The 23,937-nt window shown below is 44.5% G+C and overlaps 1 protein-coding gene across 4 annotated transcripts in view; it reads right to left on the bottom strand.

Moving 5' to 3' along the window:
- LOC105496216 (CDK5RAP1 mitochondrial tRNA methylthiotransferase) overlaps nt 1-23,937 on the bottom strand; it is a 44,916-nt gene that overhangs the window by 5,436 nt on the left and 15,543 nt on the right. For all 4 annotated transcript variants that reach the window (XM_011766406.3, XM_011766404.3, XM_024797425.2 and 1 more), the window contains exons 8-12: nt 17,173-17,403; nt 9,873-9,970; nt 8,518-8,573; nt 6,007-6,137; nt 2,400-2,549 (exon numbers count right to left, since the gene is read on the bottom strand). In XM_011766406.3, coding sequence (XP_011764708.1) covers nt 2,400-2,549; nt 6,007-6,137; nt 8,518-8,573; nt 9,873-9,970; nt 17,173-17,403 — 666 coding nt within the window. The remainder of the gene's footprint in view (nt 1-2,399; nt 2,550-6,006; nt 6,138-8,517; nt 8,574-9,872; nt 9,971-17,172; nt 17,404-23,937) is intronic.

The following is a 23,937-nucleotide window of genomic DNA, read 5'->3' as shown; positions in this document are numbered from 1 at the left end:
AACACTGAACAAATATTTGATAATATTAAGAAAGCTGGAAGTGCTCTGGAAATCTAAAAAGAATATTAAGAAACTGTTGTCAATTATTGTCAGATATAATAGCACTTTGTTTATAATTCTTTTAAAGTCTTTATCTTAAAGGCATATATACTGAAGTATTTACTGAAGAAATATCTTTTTTTTTTGAGATGGAGTCTTGCTATGTCACCCAGGCTGGAGTGCAATGGTGTGATCTTGGCTCACTGCAACCTCCGCCTCCCAGGTTCAAGCAACTCTCCCACCTCAGCCTCGTGAGTAGCTAGGACTACAGGTGTGCACCACCATACCTGGCTAATTTTTGTTTTTTCAGTAGAGACGGGGTTTCACCATGTTGGACAGGATGGTATCGAACTCCTGACTTCAAGTGATCCACCCACTTCAGCCCCCGAAAGTGCTCGGATTACAGGCGCAAGCCACTACGGCCAGCCTCCATGTCTACATATGTTTAAAATTCTCCATAATGTAAAAAAAAAAAAAAAAAGGCAGAGCGATTATAGACGCTGGAGATAGAGCTGTATCAAATACTGACTCTGCCACACACTAGCTGTGTAACCTTAGGGAAGTTATGCTCTGTCTCTGAGGTCAGTACCCTCCTGCACAAAAGGGAGCTAATAACAGCACCTGTCTCCAAGGACAGTGGTGGCATTCTGTGCTGATGGCCATAAAGTGCACAGTTCCTGGCAGACAGTAAATGCTGAGTGATGTGAGCCATTATCATCTTTTCTGCCACTCTGGACATAGCAACTTGGTGTTTTAAATTGGCCATGTCTGGAGGAAAGAAAGTCTCCTCTCAGAGAAAGCAATGACTCCAACTGCTAGCCTTGAAAAACCTATTTATTCTCTAGCCCCAAGTAAGTAATGGCTATGTTGGATGTTTAAGAAAGAGCTTTGTGGTCGAGAGCAGTGGCTCACACTAGTAATCGCAACTCTGGGAGGCCGAGGTGGGTGGAGTACCTGAGGTCAGGAGTTTGAGAGCAGCCTGGCCAATATGGTGAAATCCTGTCTCTACTAAAAATACAAAAATTAGCTGGGCATGGTAGTGGGTACCTGCGATCCCAGCTACTCTGGAGGCTGAGGCAGGAGAATTGCTTGAGCCTGGGAGGCAGAGGTTGCAGTAAGCCAAGATCGTGCCACTGCACTCCAGCCTAAGCGAAAGAGTAAGACTCCGTCTCAAAAACAAAAACAAAAAAAGGCCGGGCATGGTGGCTCGTGCCTGTAATCCCAGCACTTTGCGAGGCTGAGGTGGGCGGATAACTTCGAGACCACCCTGGCCAACATGATGAAACCCTGTCTCTACTAAAAAAAATGCAAGAATTAGCCAGGCATGGTGATACACACCTGTAATCCCAGCTACTCAGGAGGCAGAGGCAAGAGAATCGCTTGAACCTGGGAAGCAGAGGTTGCAGTGGGCTGAGACTGTGCCACCGTACTCCAGCCTGGGCAAAAGAGCGAGACTCCACCTCAAAAAAAAGGCCGGGCCTGGTGGCTCACACCTGTAATCCCAGCACTTTGGGAGGCCGAGGCGGGTGGATCACGAGGTCAGGAGATCGAGACCATCCTGGCTAACACAGTGAAAACCCGTCTCTACTAAAAATACAAAAAATTAGCCAGGCATGGTGGTGGGCACCTGTAGTCCCAGCTACTCGGGAGGCTGAGGCAGGAGAATGGCATGAACCCAGGAGGCAGAGTTTGCAGTGAGCTGAGATCTTGCTGCTGCACTCCAGCCTGGGTGACAGAGTGAGACTCTGTCTCAAAAATAAATAAATAAATAAATAAATACTTTTTTGTGTGTAAATCTAACAAAACATGGACAAAATCTGTATACTGAAAACTATAAAAACTTTGATTTAAAACATCAGCCTGGCCGGGCGCGGTGGCTCAAGCCTGTAATCCCAGCACTTTGGGAGGCCGAGGCGGGTGGATCACGAGGTCAGGAGATCGAGACTATCCTGGCTAACATGGTGAAACCCCGTCTCTACTAAAAATACAAAAAACTAGCCGGGCGTGGTGGCGGGCGCCTGTAGTCTCAGCTACTTGGGAGGCTGAGGCGGGAGAATGGCGTGAACCCGGGAGGCGGAGCTTGCAGTGAGCCGAGATCACGCCACTGCACTCCAGCCTGGGAGACACAGCGAGACACCGTCTCAAAAAAATAAAATAAAATAAAATAAAATAAAATAAAAAAATAAAATAAAACATCAGCCTGTAGTCCCAGCTACTTGGGAGGCTGAGGCATGAGGATCACTTGAGCCCAGCAGTTTGAGTCCAGCCTAGGCAACATAGTAAGGAAAAAAAAAAAATCAAAGATCTAATGTTCTGAAACATAAAAAACAACATAATAACACAAACACATATGGCCTCACCCCTTCCACTAGCACCAGCTGGGTACAGCCCACAGAGATCTGATTGGCTTTTGTTGCTTCTTCACGGAAGACAGTGATAAGTTCCTCCAAACGCCTTAATTTTACTTCTTCCGGGACATCATCCTTCAGCCTATGATATGCCCGTGTCTTCTATTAAAAAAAAAGAGGAAACAGAGGTCACCCAGGACTTGTAGAATCTATTCTTAATGCACAGAGGGACACCATGTTCATTCTACCTACAAGTTACAGACACATGTACAGAAACCCAAGCCAGAGCCAAGAGCTTTCTCTGGCTCTGGGAGCATTCCAAGATAGAAATGTAGTGGAGTCACATTTTTGCAAGGGTTAAATTCTAAATTTAGCACATGAAAATCACAGACTCAAAATTACTCTTCATATTTATCCTAACATTACACTTATACATATACCAAATGGCTCATATACACTAGGTTACTCAGCAGCACTATTTATAAAGACATAAGATGCAATGCAGCCTAAATGTTTCATTAGGCAAGTAGTCACAGAAATTATGGTTTATCTATACAATGGAATATTGTGCAGCTATTAAACAGAATGATAGTTCTATATGTACTAATGTGGATTGTTCTCCAAAATCTACTGTTACTTGAAATAAGCAAAGTACAGATGAACACATATAACTTTAGTGTAGACAGAATACATACAGGCATGCTTATGAAAACATGAAATATCCTCAGAAAGTTATAAAAGAAATTGCGAAGAGTAGTTGCCTTAAGGGAAGGAACTAAAACATTAGGCAACCTAGGAAGAAGGAAGAACTACTCATGTACACCACTTAAACTTTTGAATTTTATACTACAAGCATGTATTACCTAGTCCAAAAGAAAAAAGGGAATTTATCCTTAAAATGCCTTTAAATCATTCAAAACCACAGTGTGTATATATATCTATATGGCATGAGCTCATGCTCAGTACAGCTGGAGAACCACTGAGCTAGACAAAAGTATGGAATAAAAGGAGTATCTATATACCAAAGTCTGGACATTCAAACCAGTCTGCCTTGAAGAAAAGATCCACAGAGGAAAATGGAGAATCCTAAAAATATTGCAGAGTTCACTCCATTCTGTCTACTAACAACAATAACTTACCTCTGTTGTGCATTTACTATGCATGAAACACAACTGTAACTGCTTTAAACATATTATCTTACTTAATCCCCAGAACAACCCTATGAGGTTGGTACTAATGTTATCCCCATTTCACAGATGAGGAAACCAAGACATTTGCCCAATGTCACACAGTTTTTGTTTGTTTTTTGTTTTTGTTTTTGAGACAGAGTCTCGCTCTGTAGCCCAGGCTGGAGTGCAGTGGCACGATCTCAGTTCACTGCAAGCTCCACCTCCCGGGTTCACGCCATTCTCCTGCCTTAGCCTCCCGAGTAGCTGGGACCACCACGCCCAGCGAATTTTTTGTATTTTTCGTAGAGACGGGATTTCACCGTGTTAGCCAGGATGGTCCCGATCTCCTGACCTCGTGATCTGCCCACCTTGGCTTCTCAAAGTGCTGGGATTACAGGCGTGAGCCACCGAGCCCAGCCAATGTCACACAGTTATTAAGTGGCAGAGGCACAATTTGAGTGCTTGCTCTCATTCACTAAGTTCTTGATTAAGTTCCTGTAACCTTAACCCTAACTTAGGAATTCAGTCCCAAAGTGAACATTCATATTCACTGACCATAGGATGCTTCTCCCACACGCTGAAAACCCATTTCCCATCCCTAGGATTTTTTTTTTTTTCTTTTTTTGAGATAGGGTCTCACTCTGTTGCCAAAGTGGAGTACAGTGACACAATCTTGGCTCACCACAGCTTCAACCTCCCAGGCTCAAGTGATCCTCCCTCTTCAGCCTCCCAAATAGCTGGGAACACAGGCATGTGCCACCACGCTTGGCTTTTTTTTTTTTTTTTTTTTGTAGAGACAGGGTCTCCCTGTTACCCAGGTTGGTCTGAAACTCCTGGGCTTAAGTGATCCTCCCACCTCTACCGATCCTAGTATTAAAAAGATTTTCTCAGGCCAGGTGCAGTGGCTCACGTCTGTAATCTCAGCACTTTGGGAAACCAAGGTTGGCAGATCACGTGAGGTTAGGAGTTGGAGACCAGCCTGACCAACATGGAGAAACCCTGTCTCTACTAAAGATACAAAATTAGCCGCGCGTGGTGGCACATGCCTGTAATCCCAGTTACTCAGGAGACCGAGGCAGGAGAATAGCTTGAACCCAGGAGGCAGAGGTTGCGGTGATCTGCCATGCCATTGCACTTCAGCCTGGGCAACAAGAGCGAGACTCTGTCTCAAAAAATTAAAAAAAAGAATTTATCTTGGGAGGCTGGGTGGATCACGAGGTCAAGAGAGCAAGACCATCTTGGCCAACATGGTGAAACCCTGTCTCTACTAAAAAATACAAAAATTAGCCGGGTATGGTGGCATGCACCAGTAATCCCAGCTACTCAGGAGGCTGAGGCAGGAGGATCGCTTGAACCCAGGGGTGGAGGTTGCAGTGAGTCAAGATCACACCTCTGCCCTCCAGCCTGGCGACAGAGCGAGACTCTGTCTCAAAAAAAAAAAAGAATTTCTCTTGCATATTTGTGATGTCCATGGAAACAAAGCAAAATAGAAACTAACAGTTCCTCTGAAGCTTCATCTCTCCAAAACAATAAAAGAGACATGAATAGATACATACATCGGCACAGTTACGCTGTCCACAGAACACTATGCAGTGGCTTTAAAACAAATGAATTAGTCGAGGTGTCATGACTCACACCTTTAATCTCAGCACTTTGGGAGACCGAGGGGGAAGGACTGCCTGAGCAAGACACTGCTTCTTAAAAAAACAAAAAAAATAGTTTGGTTGATGGCAGCTCAGTAACAATGACAATGAAGTCATGGGTTCAGTCATTCGTCAGCCAGCTTTTCTGAGACCCCTGGCCACAGGGGCCTTCAATCTCCTGCCCAAATACAAGCACACTGCCACAAAGGTGACTGAGGGAATGAGGAGTGAACCATGCAAATCCATGCCTACAATCAAGAAAATGACAGTCAACCAGGACTATCCTTCTCTGCAGGAAAAGTGCACTAATCTCTCCTTTCCTAATCTCCTTCTGCTGTGTTTTCCCGGGAATCTGTTTTGTTTCTTGGGAAGCTTCCAAGTGAGTTCACTTGCCTAGGAAAACAGAAATGAGGAACCACTGAGGATGGTTGCGAAGATGACCAGGGGCCCCGGTAAAATAAATCACACCTGCAAACCAAAAAGGAGTTCTGCATGTTAAGAAACAATCTTAGATTTCTTATAAAGAAAAGGTTTTCTCCTTCCATATTCAAATTGTAAACAATCTAAACATAATGTTAAAATATTTTAATGAAGAGGAATACTGGCACAGTAATCATGTATCACCAAACTGCTGAACTATTTCAAAGAGTAGACAGAGTGGACTAGAAAAATGAAAGGAAGTGAATCGTAAGAGCCTGTGGTTTCTCAAGGACTGCCTTGCCACCACTCTCTCTTCTGCCCGGATCTCTACAATCACCTCCAAACTGGTCAGGAATGATGTCAGTGCTCCCCAACCCCAGGACTCACCTGTCTCATGCTGTAGGCAAAGAGGAAGCCCATGTTGTACTGAACTTCCCGGAGCAAAGAGACTGTCTGGACGTGATCTTCCTCCGTCTCACCACAAAAGCCAGCAATGAAGTCGCTGCTGAGGCTCACACCTGTGACACACAGCAAAGGATGACAGGTCACTGCTGTTTACCTTCAAGGGAGGCCTTTGGCATATGTGAATTACAAGGGAGGGATAGCAACTGTAAGGCCCTCCCTAGGACATTCAGCCCATGCATAAGTAAAACAAATAGTCAGTACAGAGTAAGGCAAGATGGGCCTCTTCATCCACAGCATTCCATGACAGAGACCAGCTTCTTGGCCTACATTTCCCCTAAGCACTAGAAAAGGTATTTCCACTTCCAGTGCTGCATTTAGGGACACAGTAGGAGTCCACATTTTCATTTCAGTCCTTCAGTTTTTACCAGTGAAAAGCTTGTGGTGTTTCATACAAAAATATATTTCTGAATTTGGTTTCATACAACGGTCATTTAAGACAGTAGTAGTGGCTGGGTGCAGTGGCTCACCCCTGTAATCCCAGCACTTTGAGAGACTGAGGTGGGCGGATCACTTGAGGTCAGGAGATCGAGACCAGCCTGGCAAAACCCCATCTCTACAAAAAAATACAAAAATTAGCCAGGCATGGTGGTGTTCAACTGTAGTCCCAGCTGCTCAGGAGGCTGAGGTGTGAGGATCACCTGAGCCCAGGGAGGTCAAGGCTGCAGTGAACTGTGTTCATGCCACTGCACTCCAGCCTGGGCGACAGAATGAGAGCCTATCACCCCCCAAAAAATTATTCCAATGACCCAATGAGGTGAGTACTATTAACTCCATTTTACACATGAGAAAGCTGCAGCCCAAAGAAATGAAGTCACTTATCTGCTACCACACAGCCTGTAACAGTGGAGCTTCGCCCATAGTCACATACCTAGACTCCGCATTACCCTGCCCCAACAAAATGAAAGTCTTTGTGCATAAAAGTTACAATAATTAGGCCGGGTGCAGTGGCTCATGCCTATAATCCCAATACTTTGGCAGGCTGAGGCAGGCAGATCACTTGAGGTCAGGAGTTCAGGACCAGCCTGGGCAACATGGTAAAACCCGTCTCTACCAAAAAAAATACAAAAATTAGCTGGGCGTGGTAGCCTATAGTCTTGGCTACTTGGGAGGCTGAGGTACAAAAATCGCTTGAACCGGCCGGGCGCGGTGGCTCAAGCCTGTAATCCCAGCACTTGGGGAGGCCGAGACGGGTGGATCACGAGGTCAGGAGATCGAGACTATCCTGGCTAACACGGTGAAACCCCGTCTCTACTAAAAAATACAAAAAAAAAACTAGCCGGGCGAGGTGGCGGGCGCCTGTAGTCCCAGCTACTCGGGAGGCTGAGGCAGGAGAATGGCGTGAACCCGGGAGGCGGAGCTTGCAGTGAGCTGAGATCCGGCCACTGCACTCCAGCCTGGGCGACAGAGCGAGACTCCGTCTCAAAAAAAAAAAAAAAAAAAAAAAAAATCGCTTGAACCAGGCAGGCAGAGGCTGCAGTGAGCCGAGATTGCACCACCACACTCTAGCCTGGGCAATAGAGCAAGATTCTATCTCAAAAAAACAAAAAACAAACAAAAAAAACAAAAAAAACCAGTTAGAAATTTTGGGAAAAATGTATACACCCACAACCAAATCTAAACTAAAAGACTACAGACTATTTTATTAGGAGGAAGAGGACAGAGGAGAATATAGAATAAGATAATATGAAAGGAATTATCTTTAAAATTTACAGTAATAAGTTGCCATAAAGCTAGTTAGAAAAAGTACACATTTTAAAAGATATCAATTGCTCTCAAATCAGAACTAATTTAGACATAACTTTGTCACCGTACAAGATGAGATAAGGTCTTTCCTCTATGTCCAGAAATACAAAGACCATAGAAAAGGAGTTTCTATAGCCTCGAGACCACAAGGTCATCCATACCTGAGTATTTCCAGCAGGATTAAGACAACACAAAGTCAGAAACACATAAAAGAAAGAATACAAAGAGAGAGAAAGAGAAAGAAGAAGAGCACAAGAAGTATGAAATTGTGTCACAGCCAGGCACAGTGGCTCAAGCCTGTAATCCCAGCACTTTGGGAGGCCGAGATGGGCGGATCACGAGGTCAGGAGATCGAGACTATCCTGGCTAACACGGTGAAACCCCGTCTCTACTAAAAAGTACAAAACACTAGCTGGGCGAGGTGGCGGGTGCCTGTAGTCCCAGCTACTCGGGAGGCTGAGGAAGGAGAATGGCGTAAACCCGGGTGGCGGAGCTTGCAGTGAGCTGAGATCCGGCCACTGTACTCCAGCCTGGGCGACAGAGCGAGACTCCGTTTTTTAAAAAAAAAAAAAGAAAAAAGAAATTGTGTCACAAGGAAATGCCAAAGGTGATGACAGCTGCCTGTATCTAACAACAAGGCTGGTCACTGGTAGAGTAACATGCACAGCAGAATGGGTTTCTTAAATGTACCTGGAATAGATTCTCTGATATGGTGAACTAACTCCACATAAGCTTCTCTTGAATATCTGCAATAAAGAACAAAAGGAAAAGGCCTACATAAATCCAATCTTTTTAAATGAATGCTACAAAAAGATAACACTATGAATTCCCACGTGTAATCACTTCTCATCCACATGGCAGGGCACACAAGTAGATTAAAGTATCCAAAAGAGCCCTTTTGATCCAAGCTGTATCTTCTAATCTAATCTAGAGCCTATGGATTTTTATTTCAAGGACATAAACTTTTTTTTTTTTGAGACAGAGTCTCACTCTGTCTCCCAGGCTGGAGTGCAGTGGCACAATCTCAGCTCACTGCAGCCTCAAACTTCTGGGCTCAAGTGATTCTTCCACCTCAGCCTCTCAAGCAGCTGTGACCACAGATGTGCACCACCTACACCAGCTAGTGTGTGTGTGTTGTGTGTGTGTGTAGAGACTGGGTTTCGCCATGTTGCCCAGGTGTGTGTGTGTAGAGACTGAGTTTCGCCATGTTGCCCAGGGGGTTTTGTGTAGAGACTGGATTTTGCCATGTTGCGCAGGGATGTGTGTGTGTGTGTGTGTGTGTGTGTGTAAAGACTGGGTTCCCCCATGTTGCCCAGGCAGGGGTGTGTGTGTGTGTGTGTGTGTGTGTGTGTGTGTGTAAAGACTGGGTTCCCCCATGTTGCCCAGGCTGGTCTATTCTCAAACTACTGAGCTCAGGCAATCTGCCCACCTCGGCCTCCAGATTAAACATTTTAGAGGACCTCTAGAACACTATGCCCTGTGGAAAAAGACAAAGCACTAATTCCATACAGCTTGCCTTGAGACACATTCTCCCTTCAGTCTCATCTGTGTAATACTTATTATTCTCAAAGTGAACACATAGAGTGACATTTAAATTCTAAGATGTAACAAAACCTTAATGTTAACATTAAAGAATTAAAATCTCAGAGTGTGCCACACCATAGATGCTTAATTTAAAAAAACATACTAAACAGTGAAAATGGGTGACCCAGTCCTTAGCCTATGCTTATGGAATTAGCAGAAGCAAGCTCCAGTGCTCCATAGCTTAGTCATACAATAAATACTCACTGGCACACAGTAGCTGCTCAGTAAATATTTACGTTTTTTAAACTACACGGTGAAAATGGGTGACCAGTCCTTAGCCTTTGCTTATGGAGTGAGCAGAAGCAAACTCCAGTGCCCAGTGGCTTAGTCATACAATAAATATTTACTGAGCAGCTACTGTGTGCCACACACTACGCTAGGTTCTTGGCAACAAAGACACTGTTTGGTCATTAAGGAAACATGGAAAAGTGGGGGATGCCCCCTCTCCAAGCAAGTCTGACCCCCTCCGCATGGCCTCCAACACACGGCTGCTTCCACTCTGGGCTGGTAGGTGGATCTGTTTACAGATGTTATCTCTCTCATGAATCAGCTGCAGAACCTGATGAAACAGAACACATTATAGGTAATCAAAATCTCACCAAAGAACCTTACAGAAAGCAATACCGCTCTTACTATGTATCCTCCAAGGTTAATTTTCACATAATAAAGAGGCTAATTAAACCAAACACACAAATCACCTATTCCCTCACTTTTGTTCAAGCCCCCTTCTGTTGTCCCAGACATTTCACCTAATGGTATCTCTGCTTTCAAAGAGTAGAGAGAAGAAGCCGGGCGCGGCGGCTCACGCCTGTAATCCCAGCCCTTTGGGAGGCCAAGACGGGCGGATCACGAGGTCAGGAGATCGAGACCATCCTGGCTAACACGGTGAAACCCCGTCTCTACTAAAAATACAAAAAAAAATCAGCCGGGCGTAGTGGCGGGCGCCTGTAGTCCCAGCTACTCGGGAAGCTGAGGCAGGAGAATGGCGTGAACCCAGGAGGCAGAGCTTGCAGTAAGCCGAGATCACGCCACCGCACTCCAGTCTGGGTGACAGAGCAAGACTCCATCTCAAAAAAAAAAAAAAAATTAAAGAGTAGAGAGAAGCAAGCAAGCAGAGGTCAGATTAAAGCCATGGAGCTGAATACAGGTAGTGCTGACACTAGGGTCAGCAGGCAAAGAAGGCAAAAATGGCACTTCTTTCATCTAGCTTACAACAAACTAGTCACTTTCTTTTTTTTTTTTTTTGAGACAGAGTTTTACTCCCTCACCCAGGCTGGAGTACAGTGGTGCCATCTCAGCTCACTGCAACCTCTGTCTCTTGGGTTCAAGCGATTCTCCTGCCTCAGCCTCCCTAGTAGCAGGGATTACAGGTGCGAACCACCACACCTGGCTAATTTTTGTATTTTTAGCAGAGACGATGCTGCCCAGGCTGATCTAGAAATACTGACCTCAAGTTATCTGCCTGCCTCAGCCTCACAAAGTGCTGGGATTACAGGCGTGAGCCACCAGGCCCAGCCCAAACTAGTCACTTTTTTTTTTTTTTTTTTTTGAGACGGAGTCTCACGCTGTTGCCCAGGCTGGAGTGCAGTGGCGCGATCTCGGCTCACTGCAAGCTCCGCCTCCTGGGTTCACGCCATTCTCCTGCCTCAGCCTCCTGAGTAGCTGGGACTACAGGCGCCCGCCACCGCGCCCAGCTAATTTTTTGTATTTTTAGTAGAGACGGGGTTTCACTGTGGTCTCGATCTCCTGACCTTGTGATCCGCCCGCCTCGGCCTCCCAAAGTGCTGGGATTACAGGCTTGAGCCACCGCGCCCGGCCAACTAGTCACTTTTAAACATACCATCAGGCCAGGTGTCATGGCTCACCTCTGTAATCCCAGCACTTTGGGAGGCCAAGGCAGGAGGATTGCTTGAGGCCAAGAGTTCAAGACCAGCCTGGACAACACAGCAAGGCCTTGGGTCTATTTTTTTTTTAATTTTTAAAAGAAGAAAAAAGGGGGAAAAAAAAAAGATGCCATCAAAAAACTGATACTAGGGGAAAATATTTGAAAACATATTGACAAAGGATTTGAATCAAGAATACATAGAGGCTAGGCGTGGTGGCTCACCCTTGTAATCCCAGCACTTTGGGAGGCTGAGCTGGGCAGATCATTTGAGGTCAGCAGTTTGAGACCAGCCTGGTCAACATGGTAAAACCCCGTCTCTACTAAAAATACAAAAATTAGCTGGGCATGGTGGTGTGCACCTGTAATCCTAGCTACTCAGGAGGCTGAGGCAGGAGAATCACTTGAACCCCGGAGGCAGAGGTTGCAGTGAGGCCAGATCACGCCACTGCACTCTAGCCTGGGTGACAGAGCGAGACTCCATCTCAAAAAAAAAAAAAAAAAAAAAAAAAGAATGAAAAAAAGAAAAAGAAAAGAAAAGAAAACATAAAGAGAATGGAGCCCAGTCTCTCTCCTCCATTGCAAGAAAGGCCGTTTTGCAGTGGTCAAAAAATTAAAGGATATATAAAGAACTTTTACAACTGAATAAGAAGACAATCCAGAGGAAAAAAGATGAAAGTGGGGGCCAAAAGAAAGACATTTCACTGAAACCAAAAACCTCCAATAGAAGGTTTCAGATGCAGGCTTACCTACTCCATGCCAGGCCCTGTGCTAAGTACCTTTGACACAATACAGGCATACCTCAGAGATATCACAGGTTTGGTTCCAGATCACCACAATGACAAGAATATTACAATAAAGTGAGTGACACAAATGTTTTGGTTCCCCAGTGCAAATAAGTTATATTTACTCTATACTGCAGTCCATTAAGTGAAAACAATGTACATACCTTAATTTCATTATACTTAAATTTTTTTAAATATATTGAGATAGGGTCTCAGTCTATCGCCCTCACTAGAGTGCAGTGAAACCATAGCTCACCCCAACCTTGAACTCCTAGACCAAGCGATCCTCCTGCTGCAGCCTCCCAAGTAACTATGACTACAGGCATGTGCTACGATGCCCAGCTAATTTTTTTATTTAAAAATTATAGGGTCAGGCGCAGTGGCTCACACCTGTAATCCCAGCACTTTGGGAGGCCGAGGCGGGAGGATCACGAGGTCAAGAGTTCAAGACCAGCCTGGCCAACATGGTGAAACCCCGTCTCTACCAAGAACACAAAAATTAGCCAGGCGCGGTGGCACGCGCCTGTAGTCCCCACTTCTTGGGAGGTGAGGCAGGAGAATTGCTTGAACCTGGGAGGCAGAGGTTGCAGTGAGCCAAGATCATGCCACTGCACTCCAGCCTGGGCGACAGGGCAAGACTCAGTCTCAAAAAAAAATAAAAATAAAAATTATAAAGTTGTTATGTTGCCTGGGCTGGTGTCCAACTCCTAGGCTCAAGTGATTCTCCTGCCTCAACCTCCCAAAGTGCTGGGATTACAGGGATGAGTCACCACACCCACCCTCAGAATACTTTATTGCTAAAAAAAAATGCTAACGATCATCTGAGCCTTCAAGTGAGCAATGGTGCTGGCTGCTGATTGATCAGGGTGGTGGCTGCAGAAGGTTGAGGTGGCTGTGACAATTTGTTAAAACAAGACAACGATGAAGTCGGCCATATCAAATGACTCTTTCATGAAAGACTGCTCTACAACATGCGATGCTGTTTGATAGTATTTTACCCACAACAGAATATTTATTCTATAATAATATTTTACCCCAATAGAACATCTTTCAAAACTGCAGTCCTCTCAAACCCTGCCACTGTTTTATCAACTAAGTTTATGCAATATTCTAAACACTTTGTTGTCATTTCAATAATATCCATAGCATCTTCACCAGGAGTAGATTCTATATCAAGAAACCATTTTCAGGCCAGGCACGGTGGCTCATGCCTGTAATCCCAGAACTCTGGGAGGCCCAGGTGGGTGGATCACTTGAGGTTAGGAGTTCAAGACCAGCCAGGCCAACATGGCATAACCCCATCTCTACTAAAAATACAAAAATTTAGCTGGGCGTGGTGGCAGGTGTCCATAATCCCAGCTACTTGGGAGGCTGAAGCAGGAGAATTACTTGAACCTGGATGCAGAGGTTGCAGTGAGCCAAGATTGCAACACAGCACTCCAGCCTGGGCGACAGAGTGAGACCCGTCTCAAAAAAAAAAAAAAAAAAAAAAAAAGAAACCATTTTCTCTGCTCATTCATAAGAAGCAACTCCTCATTCATTGAAGTTTGACCATGAGATTGCAACAATTCAGTCACATCTTCAGGCCCCACTTCTAATTCTAGTTCTCTTGCTATTTCCACCACATCTACAGTTATTTCCTCCACTGAAGTCGTGAGCCCCTCAAAATCATCCACAAGTGTTGAAATCAGTGTCTTCCAAACTCCTATTAATGTTGACATTTCGACCTGTTCCCATGAATCATTAATGTTCTTAATGGCATCTAGAATGATGAACTATTTCCAGAATGTTTTCAATTTACTCTGCCCAGATCCATCAGAGAAGCCATTATCTATGACAGCTATAGCTTTATGAAATATATTTCTTTTTTTTTTTTTTTTTTTTTTTGAGACGGAGTCTCACGCTGTTGCCCAGGCTGGAGCCCAGGCTGGAGTGCAGTGGCGCGATCTCGGCTCACTGCAAGCTCCGCCTCCCGGGTTCCCGCCATTCTCCTGCCTCAGCCTCCTGAGTAGCTGGGACTACAGGCGCCCGCCACCGCGCCCGGCTAATTTTTTGTATTTTTAGTAGAGACGGGGTTTCACTGTGGTCTCGATCTCCTGACCTTGTGATCCGCCCGCCTCAGCCTCCCAAAGTGCTGGGATTACAGGCTTGAGCCACCGCGCCCAGCCTGAAATATATTTCTTAAATAAGAATCGATCTTATATAAAAACTAAAATAATAGGGCTTGAAAGTTGAAATTACTCCTTGATCCATGGGCTGCAAAATGGATATTGTGTTAGCAGGCATAAAAACAACACTAATAATCTCTCTGTACATCTCTATCAGAGCTCTGGGATGACTTAGGTGCATCGTCAATGAACAGTCATATTTAGAAAGGAATCTTTTTTCCTAAGCAGTAGCTCTCGACAGTGAGCTTAAAATACTCAGTTAACTAGACAAGCACAGTGGCTTATGCCTGTAATCCCAGCACTTTGGGAGAATGAGGTAGAAGGAGCACTTGAGTCCAAGAGTTTGAGACCAGCCTGCGCAACACAGGGAGACACCAACTCTACAAAAAATTAAAAATTAAATATTCAGTAAATCATGCTATAAACAGGTGTGCTATCATCCAGGCTTTGTTCCTCTATTTATAGAGTACAGGCAGAGATTTAACATCATTCTTAAGGGCCCTAGGATTTTCAAAATGGCACATGAGCACTGGCTTCAACTTAAAGTCACCAGCTGCCCTGGCCCCTAAAGAGAGTCTGGCTGGGCGCAGTGGCTCACGCCTGTGATCCCAGCACCTTGAGAGGCCTAGGTGGGAGAACTGCTTGAGGTCAGGTGCTCAAGACCAGCCTGGGCAACACAGTAAGACTCCATCTCTAATTTTTTTTAAAAGAAAACAAAAGAAAGTCAGCCTGTCCTTTAAAGCTTTGAAGAATGGCACTGACACTCTTCTCTAGCTATGAAAGTCCCAGATGACATCTTCTTCCAATAGAAGACGGCTCATTTACACAGAATAACTGTTGTTTAGTAGAACCACCTTCATCATTGATCTTAGCTAGATCTTCTGGATAACTTGCGCAGCTTCTACATCAGCACTGTGGCTTCCCCTTGCACTTTCATGTTAGAGAGATGGCTTCTTTCCTCAAACCTTGTAAGTCAACCTCTGCTAGCTTCAAACTTTTCTTCTTCAGCTTCCTCACATCTCTTGGCCTTCAGAGAACTGAAGAGAGCTAAGGCTTTACTCTGGATTAGGTTTTGGCATAAGGCAGTGCTGTGGCTTCTTTGATCTTCTCTTCAGATCACTGAAGCTTTCTCCATATCAGCAAAAAGGCTGGTTTGGGTTGGTGGGTTTTTTTGTTTTTTTGTTTTTTTGTTTTTGAGATGAAGACTCACTCTATTGCCCAGGCTGGAATGCAGTGGCACAATCTCGGCTCACTGCAACCTCTGCCTCCTGGGTTCAAGCAATTCTCCAGCCTCAGACTCCCAAGCAGCTAGGATTACAGGTGTGTACCATCAAACCCAGCCAATTTTTCTATTTTTAGTAAAGACAGCATTTTGCCATGTTGGCCAGGCTGGTCTAGAACTCCTGACCTCAGATGATCTGCCCACCTTGGCCTCCCAAAGTGCTGGGATTAAAGGTGTGAGCCACCACACCCAGCCAAAAGGGCTGTTTTGTTTTCTTATCATTCATGTGTTCAGTGGAGTAGTACTTTTAATTTCCTTCATAAACTTTTCCTTTGCATTTACAACTTGGCTGGTTGGCATAAGAGGCCTTTCAGCCTAGCTTGGCTTTCAACATGATTTCCTCAGTAAGTTTAAACATTTCTGGCTTTTGATTTCAAGTGAGAGCTGTGCGACCCTTCCCTTCACTTGAGCACTTTAGAGGCCACTGTAGGGTAATTAAATGGCCCAATTTCAATATTGTTGTGTCTCGGGGAATAGGGAGGGCTGAGGAGAGGGAGAGAGATGGGGGAATGGCCGTCAGTGGAGCAGTCAGAACACACACATCATTTATCAGTTTAGGTCGCCGTCTTATGTGGGTGTGGCTCACAGTGTCACAAAACAATTTTAAGAGTAACATTAAACAGCAATGATCACAGATCACCATAACAGACATAATAATAATGAAGTTTGAAATACTGTGAAAATCACCAAAATATGACACAGAGTCGTGAAGTAAGCACATGCTGTTGGAAAAATGGTGCTGACAGACTTACTCAGAGTTGCCACAAACCTTCCATTTGTTAAAAATAACTCCATAGTATCTGCACAGTGCAATAAAACAAGGTATGCCTTTGTATCTATTTCACAACAACCCATAGCAGGAGGTAACTGTTAACGCCTTATTAACCCCATTTTACAGATAAAGGTGAAAAGCTGAAAACATCACATGCTTGCTGGTAAAGCAGTGGAAGAGCTGAGATTTGAACCTGGGTCTGTCTGAGGCAAAAGTCTGGGCTGTTTCCCAGAGCACCACACCACCTCCTTCCTGTCCGCCCCATACCACCATTACCACCCCATCACCATTATTACCACTCAGCTGCCCACTTTGTAACGAACCCTCTCTGTATAGCCCTCACAGTCCTGCAGGCGGTCTTAACCTCCGCTGAATATCAGTCCTACCTCCACTCCCACCTTGGCAGACTTTTTTTTTTTGAGACACGGTCTTGCTGTGTCACCCAGGCTGGAGTGCAGTGGTGCGATCTTGGCTCACTGCAGCCTTGACTTCCTGGGCTCAAATGATTCTCCCACCTCTGTCTCCCAAGTAGCTGGCACAACAGTCGTATGCCACCTCACCCAGCTAATTTTTTGTATTTTCAGTAGAGACAAGGTTTCCCCATGTTGCCCAGGCTGGTTTCCAACTCCTGAGCCTAAGCAATCCACCTGCCTCAACCTCTCCAAGTGTTGAGGTTATTGGTATGAGCCCCATGCCCAGACACTGGTGGACTTTAAATCTTCAAAGGACCAGCAGATCCAGAGGGTGATGCAGCAATACCCCACAGGATCCCTGAGCAGGACTCCAGGTCTCTGTTGCCTCCCTACTAGGTCCAGCCTTTGGCATGCTCAAGAATACTAATTTCAGTTTGTCACAGCTAACCTGATGCTCACCTCATCGGGAAAATCCTTGGGGTGGGGAGAGGTAAAACGGATCCTCATTTCAGGATCTACTCTGGAGACCTGATCCAGAAGATGAGCAAAACGAAGTCCTCCTTGCTTGGCTTTATAGTTGGTGGTAAAGCCACGGCTGAGATTGGTAGACACTGCATTGTTGAACTGGACCTCTGAATTGTCCCGAAAACTATTAACATTCTGACCAAGAAGTGTCACTTCTTTCAGCCCCTAAACATGGGAAAATATATTGGAATTTTAAAACTTTTGGGTAGCTTCATAAAAAAACACTAATTAAAAATTAGCTGCAATTAACACATCTTTTGTTTTAAACAAAAGAAAAATCAAACCTACCAAGAGACACCGATAAATGTGTTGTGTCTATAACCTGATAATTTCAAGCTTAGACATCTTACCTAAAGAGCTAAAACTCTGTTTGTCTCTTGAAACAGTGACACAAAGGTGTGATTCTCTATGGTTTGAAATGGATCATATGAGGCATGTAATACCAAGAATTGTTACTTTACAATGTTCCCTTAAGCAAAATTGAATTTGCTTTGAACTTTAGTTATGCATAGACTGATAATAAACCTCTAAACCTGCCCAGCAGAAGTCTGATTTTTTTTTTTTTTAAATACAGAAACAACTGGCAAAAAAACTAAGATTTACTTTTTTTCCATAGCTGGGATATAGGATGCAGCTATAGTTGAATAAGCAGTCTTTAAAAACTGCTGTGAAACACAAGCCATCAGGTAAAAAGAAATGCTGAACTATTAAATTAGAGGTTTTTGAAAAATCCAACTTTCATCCTGGGCAGAGGTTGCCTAGTTGGTATAGAATCTGTTATTCAAGAAAGTTTACCTTTGCTTTAGGTCGTAAGTTCCTTATTTGATTGCTGTATATGGATACATGGCTGTTCGTGACATTCTTTATGTGCAAATTTGAGATTTCAAAAAATGTCCTGCAGTTTAAGGGTACATTGTAGAGCTGAACTTTGAGTTACTGTGCGAGATTTTTTTTTCTTTTTTTTTTTTTTTTTTTTTTTTTTTTGAGACGGAGTCTCGCTCTGCCGCCCAGGCTGGAGTGCAGTGGCCGGATCTCAGCTCACTGCAAGCTCCGCCTCCCGGGTTCACGCCATTCTCCTGCCTCAGCCTCCCAAGTAGCTGGGACCACAGGCGCCTGCCACCGCACCCGGCTAGTTTTTTGCATCCTTTAGTAGAGACGGGGTTTCACCGTGTTAGCCAGGATGGTCGCGATCTCCCGACCTCGTGATCCGCCCGTCTCGGCCTCCCAAAGTGCTGGGATTACAGGCTTGAGCCACCGCGCCCGGCCGAGATTTTTTTTTTCATGCTGTCATTTGTAATATGTTTTGTGAGAATCCTTGGGATTAAAGTTTTGGTTACAAATTAAAAAAAAAAAAAAAAAAAAAAAAGAGCTAAAACTCATAATGAAGCCTTATGTAAAAATTAATCTTCAAAACATTATTTAGAATAGAAGAAAAACTGGAAACAAACTCAATAATCAACAATAATGGTTAATTTATGATAGATCTGTCATTTGAATTTTTTTTTTTTTTTTTTTTTTTTGAGAGGGAGTCTGGCTCTGTCGCCCAGGCTGGAGTGCAGTGGCCGGATCTCAGCTCACTGCAAGCTCCGCCTCCCGGGTTTACGCCATTCTCCTGCCTCAGCCTCCCGAGTAGCTGGGACTACAGGCACCCGCCACCTCGCCTGGCTAGTTTTTTTTTGTATTTTTTAGTAGAGATGGGGTTTCACCGTGTTAGCCAGGATGGTCTTGATCTCCTGACCTCGTGATCCGCCCGTCTCGGCCTCCCAAAGTGCTGGGATTACAGGCTTGAGCCACCGCGCCCGGCTTGAATGTTATACACCATGACTATATAAAGTATTCTCACCAAAAATACTTAACCTAAAGTAATCAAGCTTTTACACCTAACTTCCAGTTACCAGAATTCAGGGAGATATATTAAATGACAACATGAGGAAAAAAAATCAGACAAAGGAGACTCATGTCTGATTTCTTCAAAAAGTTAATGCATCATTCAAAGCAAACAACAAAAAAGTAAATAAAAGAACTGTTTTAGATTTTTTTTTTCTTCTTCTTCTTGAGACAGGGTCTCCTTCTGTTGCCCAGGCTGGAGTGCAGTGGCATGATCATAGCTCACTGCAGCCTCAACCTCCCAGGCTTAAGCAATCCTCCTGCCTCTACCTCCCAAGTAGCTGGGACTACTTTTTTTTTTTCTTTTGTAGAGAAGGGATTTCACCATGTTGCACAGACTGGTTTTAAACTCCTAAACTCAAGCAATCCTCCCACCTCAGCCTCCCAAAGTATCTGGCTTAGATAACTATTGATCTTCATATATATGATAATGATACCATGGTTATAAAGAGAAAAATTGTTACTCATAGGAGATGCATACTGAAGTATCTAGGGGCAAGTGTCCTGAGGTCTACAAATTACTTCAAATGGTTCAGAAAAAATACATTTATGGGTGCATGGAGATATTACGTTTTTCTATTATACTAGTCTTTCAATGTTAACAATCACGTTTTTCTATTATACTAGTCTTTCAATTTGTCTGTTTGAAATTTTATATTATAGGCCGGGTGCAGTGGCTCACTCCTGAAATCCCAGCATTTTGGGAGGCTGAGGTGGGCAGATTACAAGGTCAGGAGGTCGAGACCAGCCTGGCCAACACGGTGAAACCCCATCTCTACTAAAAATGCAAAAAATTAGCTGGGCGTGGTGGCAGGTGCCTGTAATCCTAGCTACTCAGAAGGCTGAGGCAGGAGAATCACTTGAACCCAGGAAGTGGAGGTTGTAGTGAGCCGAGACCATGCCACTGCACTCCAGCCTGGGCAACAGAGCGAGACTTCGTCTCAAAAAATAGAAATGTTGGCCGGGCACGGTGGCTCAAGCCTGTAGTCCCAGCACTTTGGGAGGCCGAGACAGGCGGATCACGAGGTCAGGAGATCGAAACCATCCTGGCTAACATGGTGAAACCCCGTCTCTACTAAAAAATACAAAAAAATAGCTGGGCGAGGTGGCGGGCGCCTGTAGTCCCAGCTACTCGGGAGGCTGAGGCAGGAGAATGGCGTAAACCCGGGAGGCGGAGCTTGCAGTGAGCTGAGATGCGGCCACTGCACTCCAGCCTGGGTGACAGAGCGAGACTCCGTCTCAAAAAAAAAAAAAAAATAGAAATGTTATATTATAAAGTTTCATAAATAATGGTTGCTAGAAAAGACTTGTTTTGTAACTTTGTTTTGACATAATTTCAATTTACAAACTGCAGTATTAAAAGAATTCCCATATACTCTTTACCTGAATTCATCAAATGTTAACAATGCTCCCCATTTGTTTATCACTCACATTCAGACACTCATATACACTCTTTCAACACACATATGACTACATTTTTTTTTAAGCCTTCTGAGAAAAAGTCGCAGATATCATATTCTTTTACTCCCAAATACTTTAGTACATATTTCCTAAAAACAAGGCATTCTCCTATATAATTTCAGGACAATCATCAAAATCAGAAATATTGACACAATACTATTATCTAATCTACTTTCCATAAATCAAATGTTACCAATAGTCCAAATAATGTTCCTTTTTTTTTTTTTTTTTTTTTTTTTTGAGACAGAGTCTTACTCTGTCACCCAGGCTGGAGTGCACTAGCGCGATCTTGGCTCATGGCAACCTCCATCTCCCAAGTTCAAGTGATTCTCCTGCTTCAGCCTCCTGAGTAGCTGGGACTACAGGCGTGTGTCACCACGCCCAGCTAATTTTTTGTATTTTTTAGTAGAGCCAGGTTTCACCATGTTGCCCTGGCTAGTCTCAAACTCCAGAGCTCAGGTAATCCGCACACCTCAGCATCCCAAAATGCTAGGATTACAAGTGTGAGCCACCACATCCGGTCCAAATAATGTTCTTTATAACATTTTTTTCCCTGATCAGAATCCCAATCAAGGACCATGCAATGCATTTAGCTGTCATAACTCCAGTCTCCATAAAGGCTATTTATTTGTGTAAGTCATTCTCTTATCTAAAAAGTAGGATATACTAAATGCAATGTGAATCCTGGATTGGATCCTGGAAACGAAGTAAGACATTAGTAGAGAAACAGGCAAAATCCAAATCAAGTCTCAAGAGAGTTGATAGTAACACACCAATATTAATCTCTTAGTTTTTGTTTTGTTTGTTTTGTAATAGAGACAGCATCTCCCTGTGTTGCCCAGGCTGGTCTTGAACTCCTACACTCAAGGCACCCTCCTGCCTTGGCCTCCCAAAGTGCTGGGAATACAGCACCAAAAAATGTACCAAAGAAAGATGGTAACGCTCGGGGAGACTCTCTTTTCAACCTTCCTGTAAACGTAAACTCATTCCAAAACAAAGAGTTTATTTATTAAAAAGTAGGACATAAAACTAAGTAAAATACACACACATATATAAAAAGACATACAAACCAAATGCAGAATGACTTAAGGAACAATTAGGGAAGTCTGAATAAGGAAGAACTGGAATGAGACGGTATTTAGCAATTTTTGTTAATGTCACTGGAAGAACTAATGGTATTAAAAATATTCTTGCCGGGCTCGGTGGCTCAAGCCTGTAATCCCAGCACTTTGGGAGGCCGAGGCGGGCGGATCACGAGGTCAGGAGATCGAGACCATCCTGGCTAACACGGTGAAACCCCGTCTCTACTAAAAATACAAAAAACTAGCCGGGCGCGGTGGCGGGCGCCTGTAGTCCCAGCTACTCGGGAGGCTGAGGCAGGAGAATGGCCTAAACCCGGGAGGCGGAGCTTGCAGTGAGCTGAGATCCGGCCACTGCACTCCAGCCTGGGTGACAGAGCAAGACTCCGTCTCAAAAAAAAAAAAAAAAAAAATATTCTTGGCTGGGCGCGGTGGCTCACACCTGTAATCCCAGCACTTTAGGAGGCCGAGGAGGGTAGATCACCTAAGGTCAGGAGTTCGAGACCAGCCTGCCCAACATGGTGAAACCCCGTCTCTACTAAAAATACAAAAATGGGCCAGGTGCGGTGGCTCACGCCTGTAATCCCAGCACTTTGGGAGGCTGAGGCGGGCAGATCACCTGAGGGCGGGAGTTCGAGACCAGCCTGATCAACATAGAGAAACCCCGTCTCTACTAAAATTACAAAATTAGCCGGGCGTGATGGCACATGCCTATAATCCCAGCTACTAGGGAGGCTGAGGCAGGAGAATCACTTGAACCTGGGAGGCAGAGATTGCGGTGAGCCGAGATCGTGCCACTGCACTCCAGCCTGGGCAACAAGAGTGAAACTCCGTCTCAAAAAAAAAGTAAAAATAATGAGCTGAGCGTGGTGGCGCATGCCTGTAATCCCAGTTACTCGGGAGGCTGAGGCAGGAGAATCACTTGAACCCAGGAGGCGGAGGTTGCAGTGAGCTGAGATCGCACCATTTCACTCCAGCATGGGCAAAAAGAGTGAAATTCCGTCTCTAAATAAATATATAAATAAATAAATAAAATAAAAATATTCTTTAGCAGTGCATGGTAGTGCATGCCTATAATCCCAGCTACTCAGGAGGCTGAGGCAGGAGGATCACTTGAGTCCCAGAGGCAAAGGTTGCAGTGAGCCAAGATTGTAACACTGCACTCCAGCCTGGGCAACAGAACAAGACGCTGTCTCTCAAAATAAATAAATAAATAGGACAGGCGCGGTGGCTCACGCCTGTAATCCCAGCCCTTTGGGAGGCTGAGGCGAGCGAATCACCTGAGGTCAGGAGTTTGAGACCAGCCTGGCCAACCTGGTGAAACCCCATCTCTACTAAAAATACAAAATTAGCCAGGTGTAGCAGTACACATCTGTAATCCCAGCTACTTGGCAGGTTGAGGCAGGAGAATCACTTGAACCCAGGAGACGGAAGTTGCAGTGAGCCAAGATTGCACCATTGCACTCCAGCCTGCGCAAAAAAAGTGAAACTCAATCTCAAAAATAAGTAAATAAATAAATAAATAATAAAAATATTTTTTAAAAAGAGAAAGTATCCTTATTTTTTAGAGATGCATATTTAAGGGTGAAATGACATGCTCTACTTTGAAATACGTTTTCAATAAGAAAAAAATAAATGAGGCCAGGCGTGGTGGGCTCACACCTGTAATCCCAGCACTTTGGGAGTCCGAGGTGGGTGGATCACTTGAGCTCAGGAGTTTGAGACCAGCCTGACCAATATGATGAAACCCCGTCTCTATTAAAAATACAAAAATTAGGCCAGGTGCAGTGGTTCACGCCTGTAATCCCAACACTTTGGAAGGCCAAGGCGGGCGGATCACCTGAGGTCAGGAGTTGGAGACCAGCCTGACCAACATGGAGAAATCCCGTCTCTACTAAAAAAATACAAAATGAGCCAGGCGTGGTGATGCATGCCTATAATCCCAGCTACTTGGGAAGCTGAGGCAGGAGAATCATTTGAACCTGGGAGGTGGAGGTTGTGGTAAGCCGAGATCACACCATTGCACTCAAGCCTGGTTAGTAATAAGAGTGAAACTCTGTCTCAAAAAAAAAAAAAAAAAACACAAAAATTAGCCAGGTGTGGTGCCAGGCACCTATAATCCCAGTTACTCAGGAGGATAAGGCAGGAGAATCACTTGAACCCGGGAGATGGAAGTTGCAGTGAGCTGAGATCACACTACTGCACTCCAGCCTGGGCAACAGAGTGAGACTCCATCTCAAAAAAAAATGAAAAATAAAAGTAAATGAAACAA

Source organism: Macaca nemestrina, chromosome 15, assembly GCF_043159975.1.
Source record: "Macaca nemestrina isolate mMacNem1 chromosome 15, mMacNem.hap1, whole genome shotgun sequence".
Taxonomy (NCBI): domain Eukaryota; kingdom Metazoa; phylum Chordata; class Mammalia; order Primates; family Cercopithecidae; genus Macaca; species Macaca nemestrina.
The sequence above is the reverse complement of the archived record's forward strand: the minus strand, read 5'-3'. Positions and strand labels throughout refer to the sequence as shown.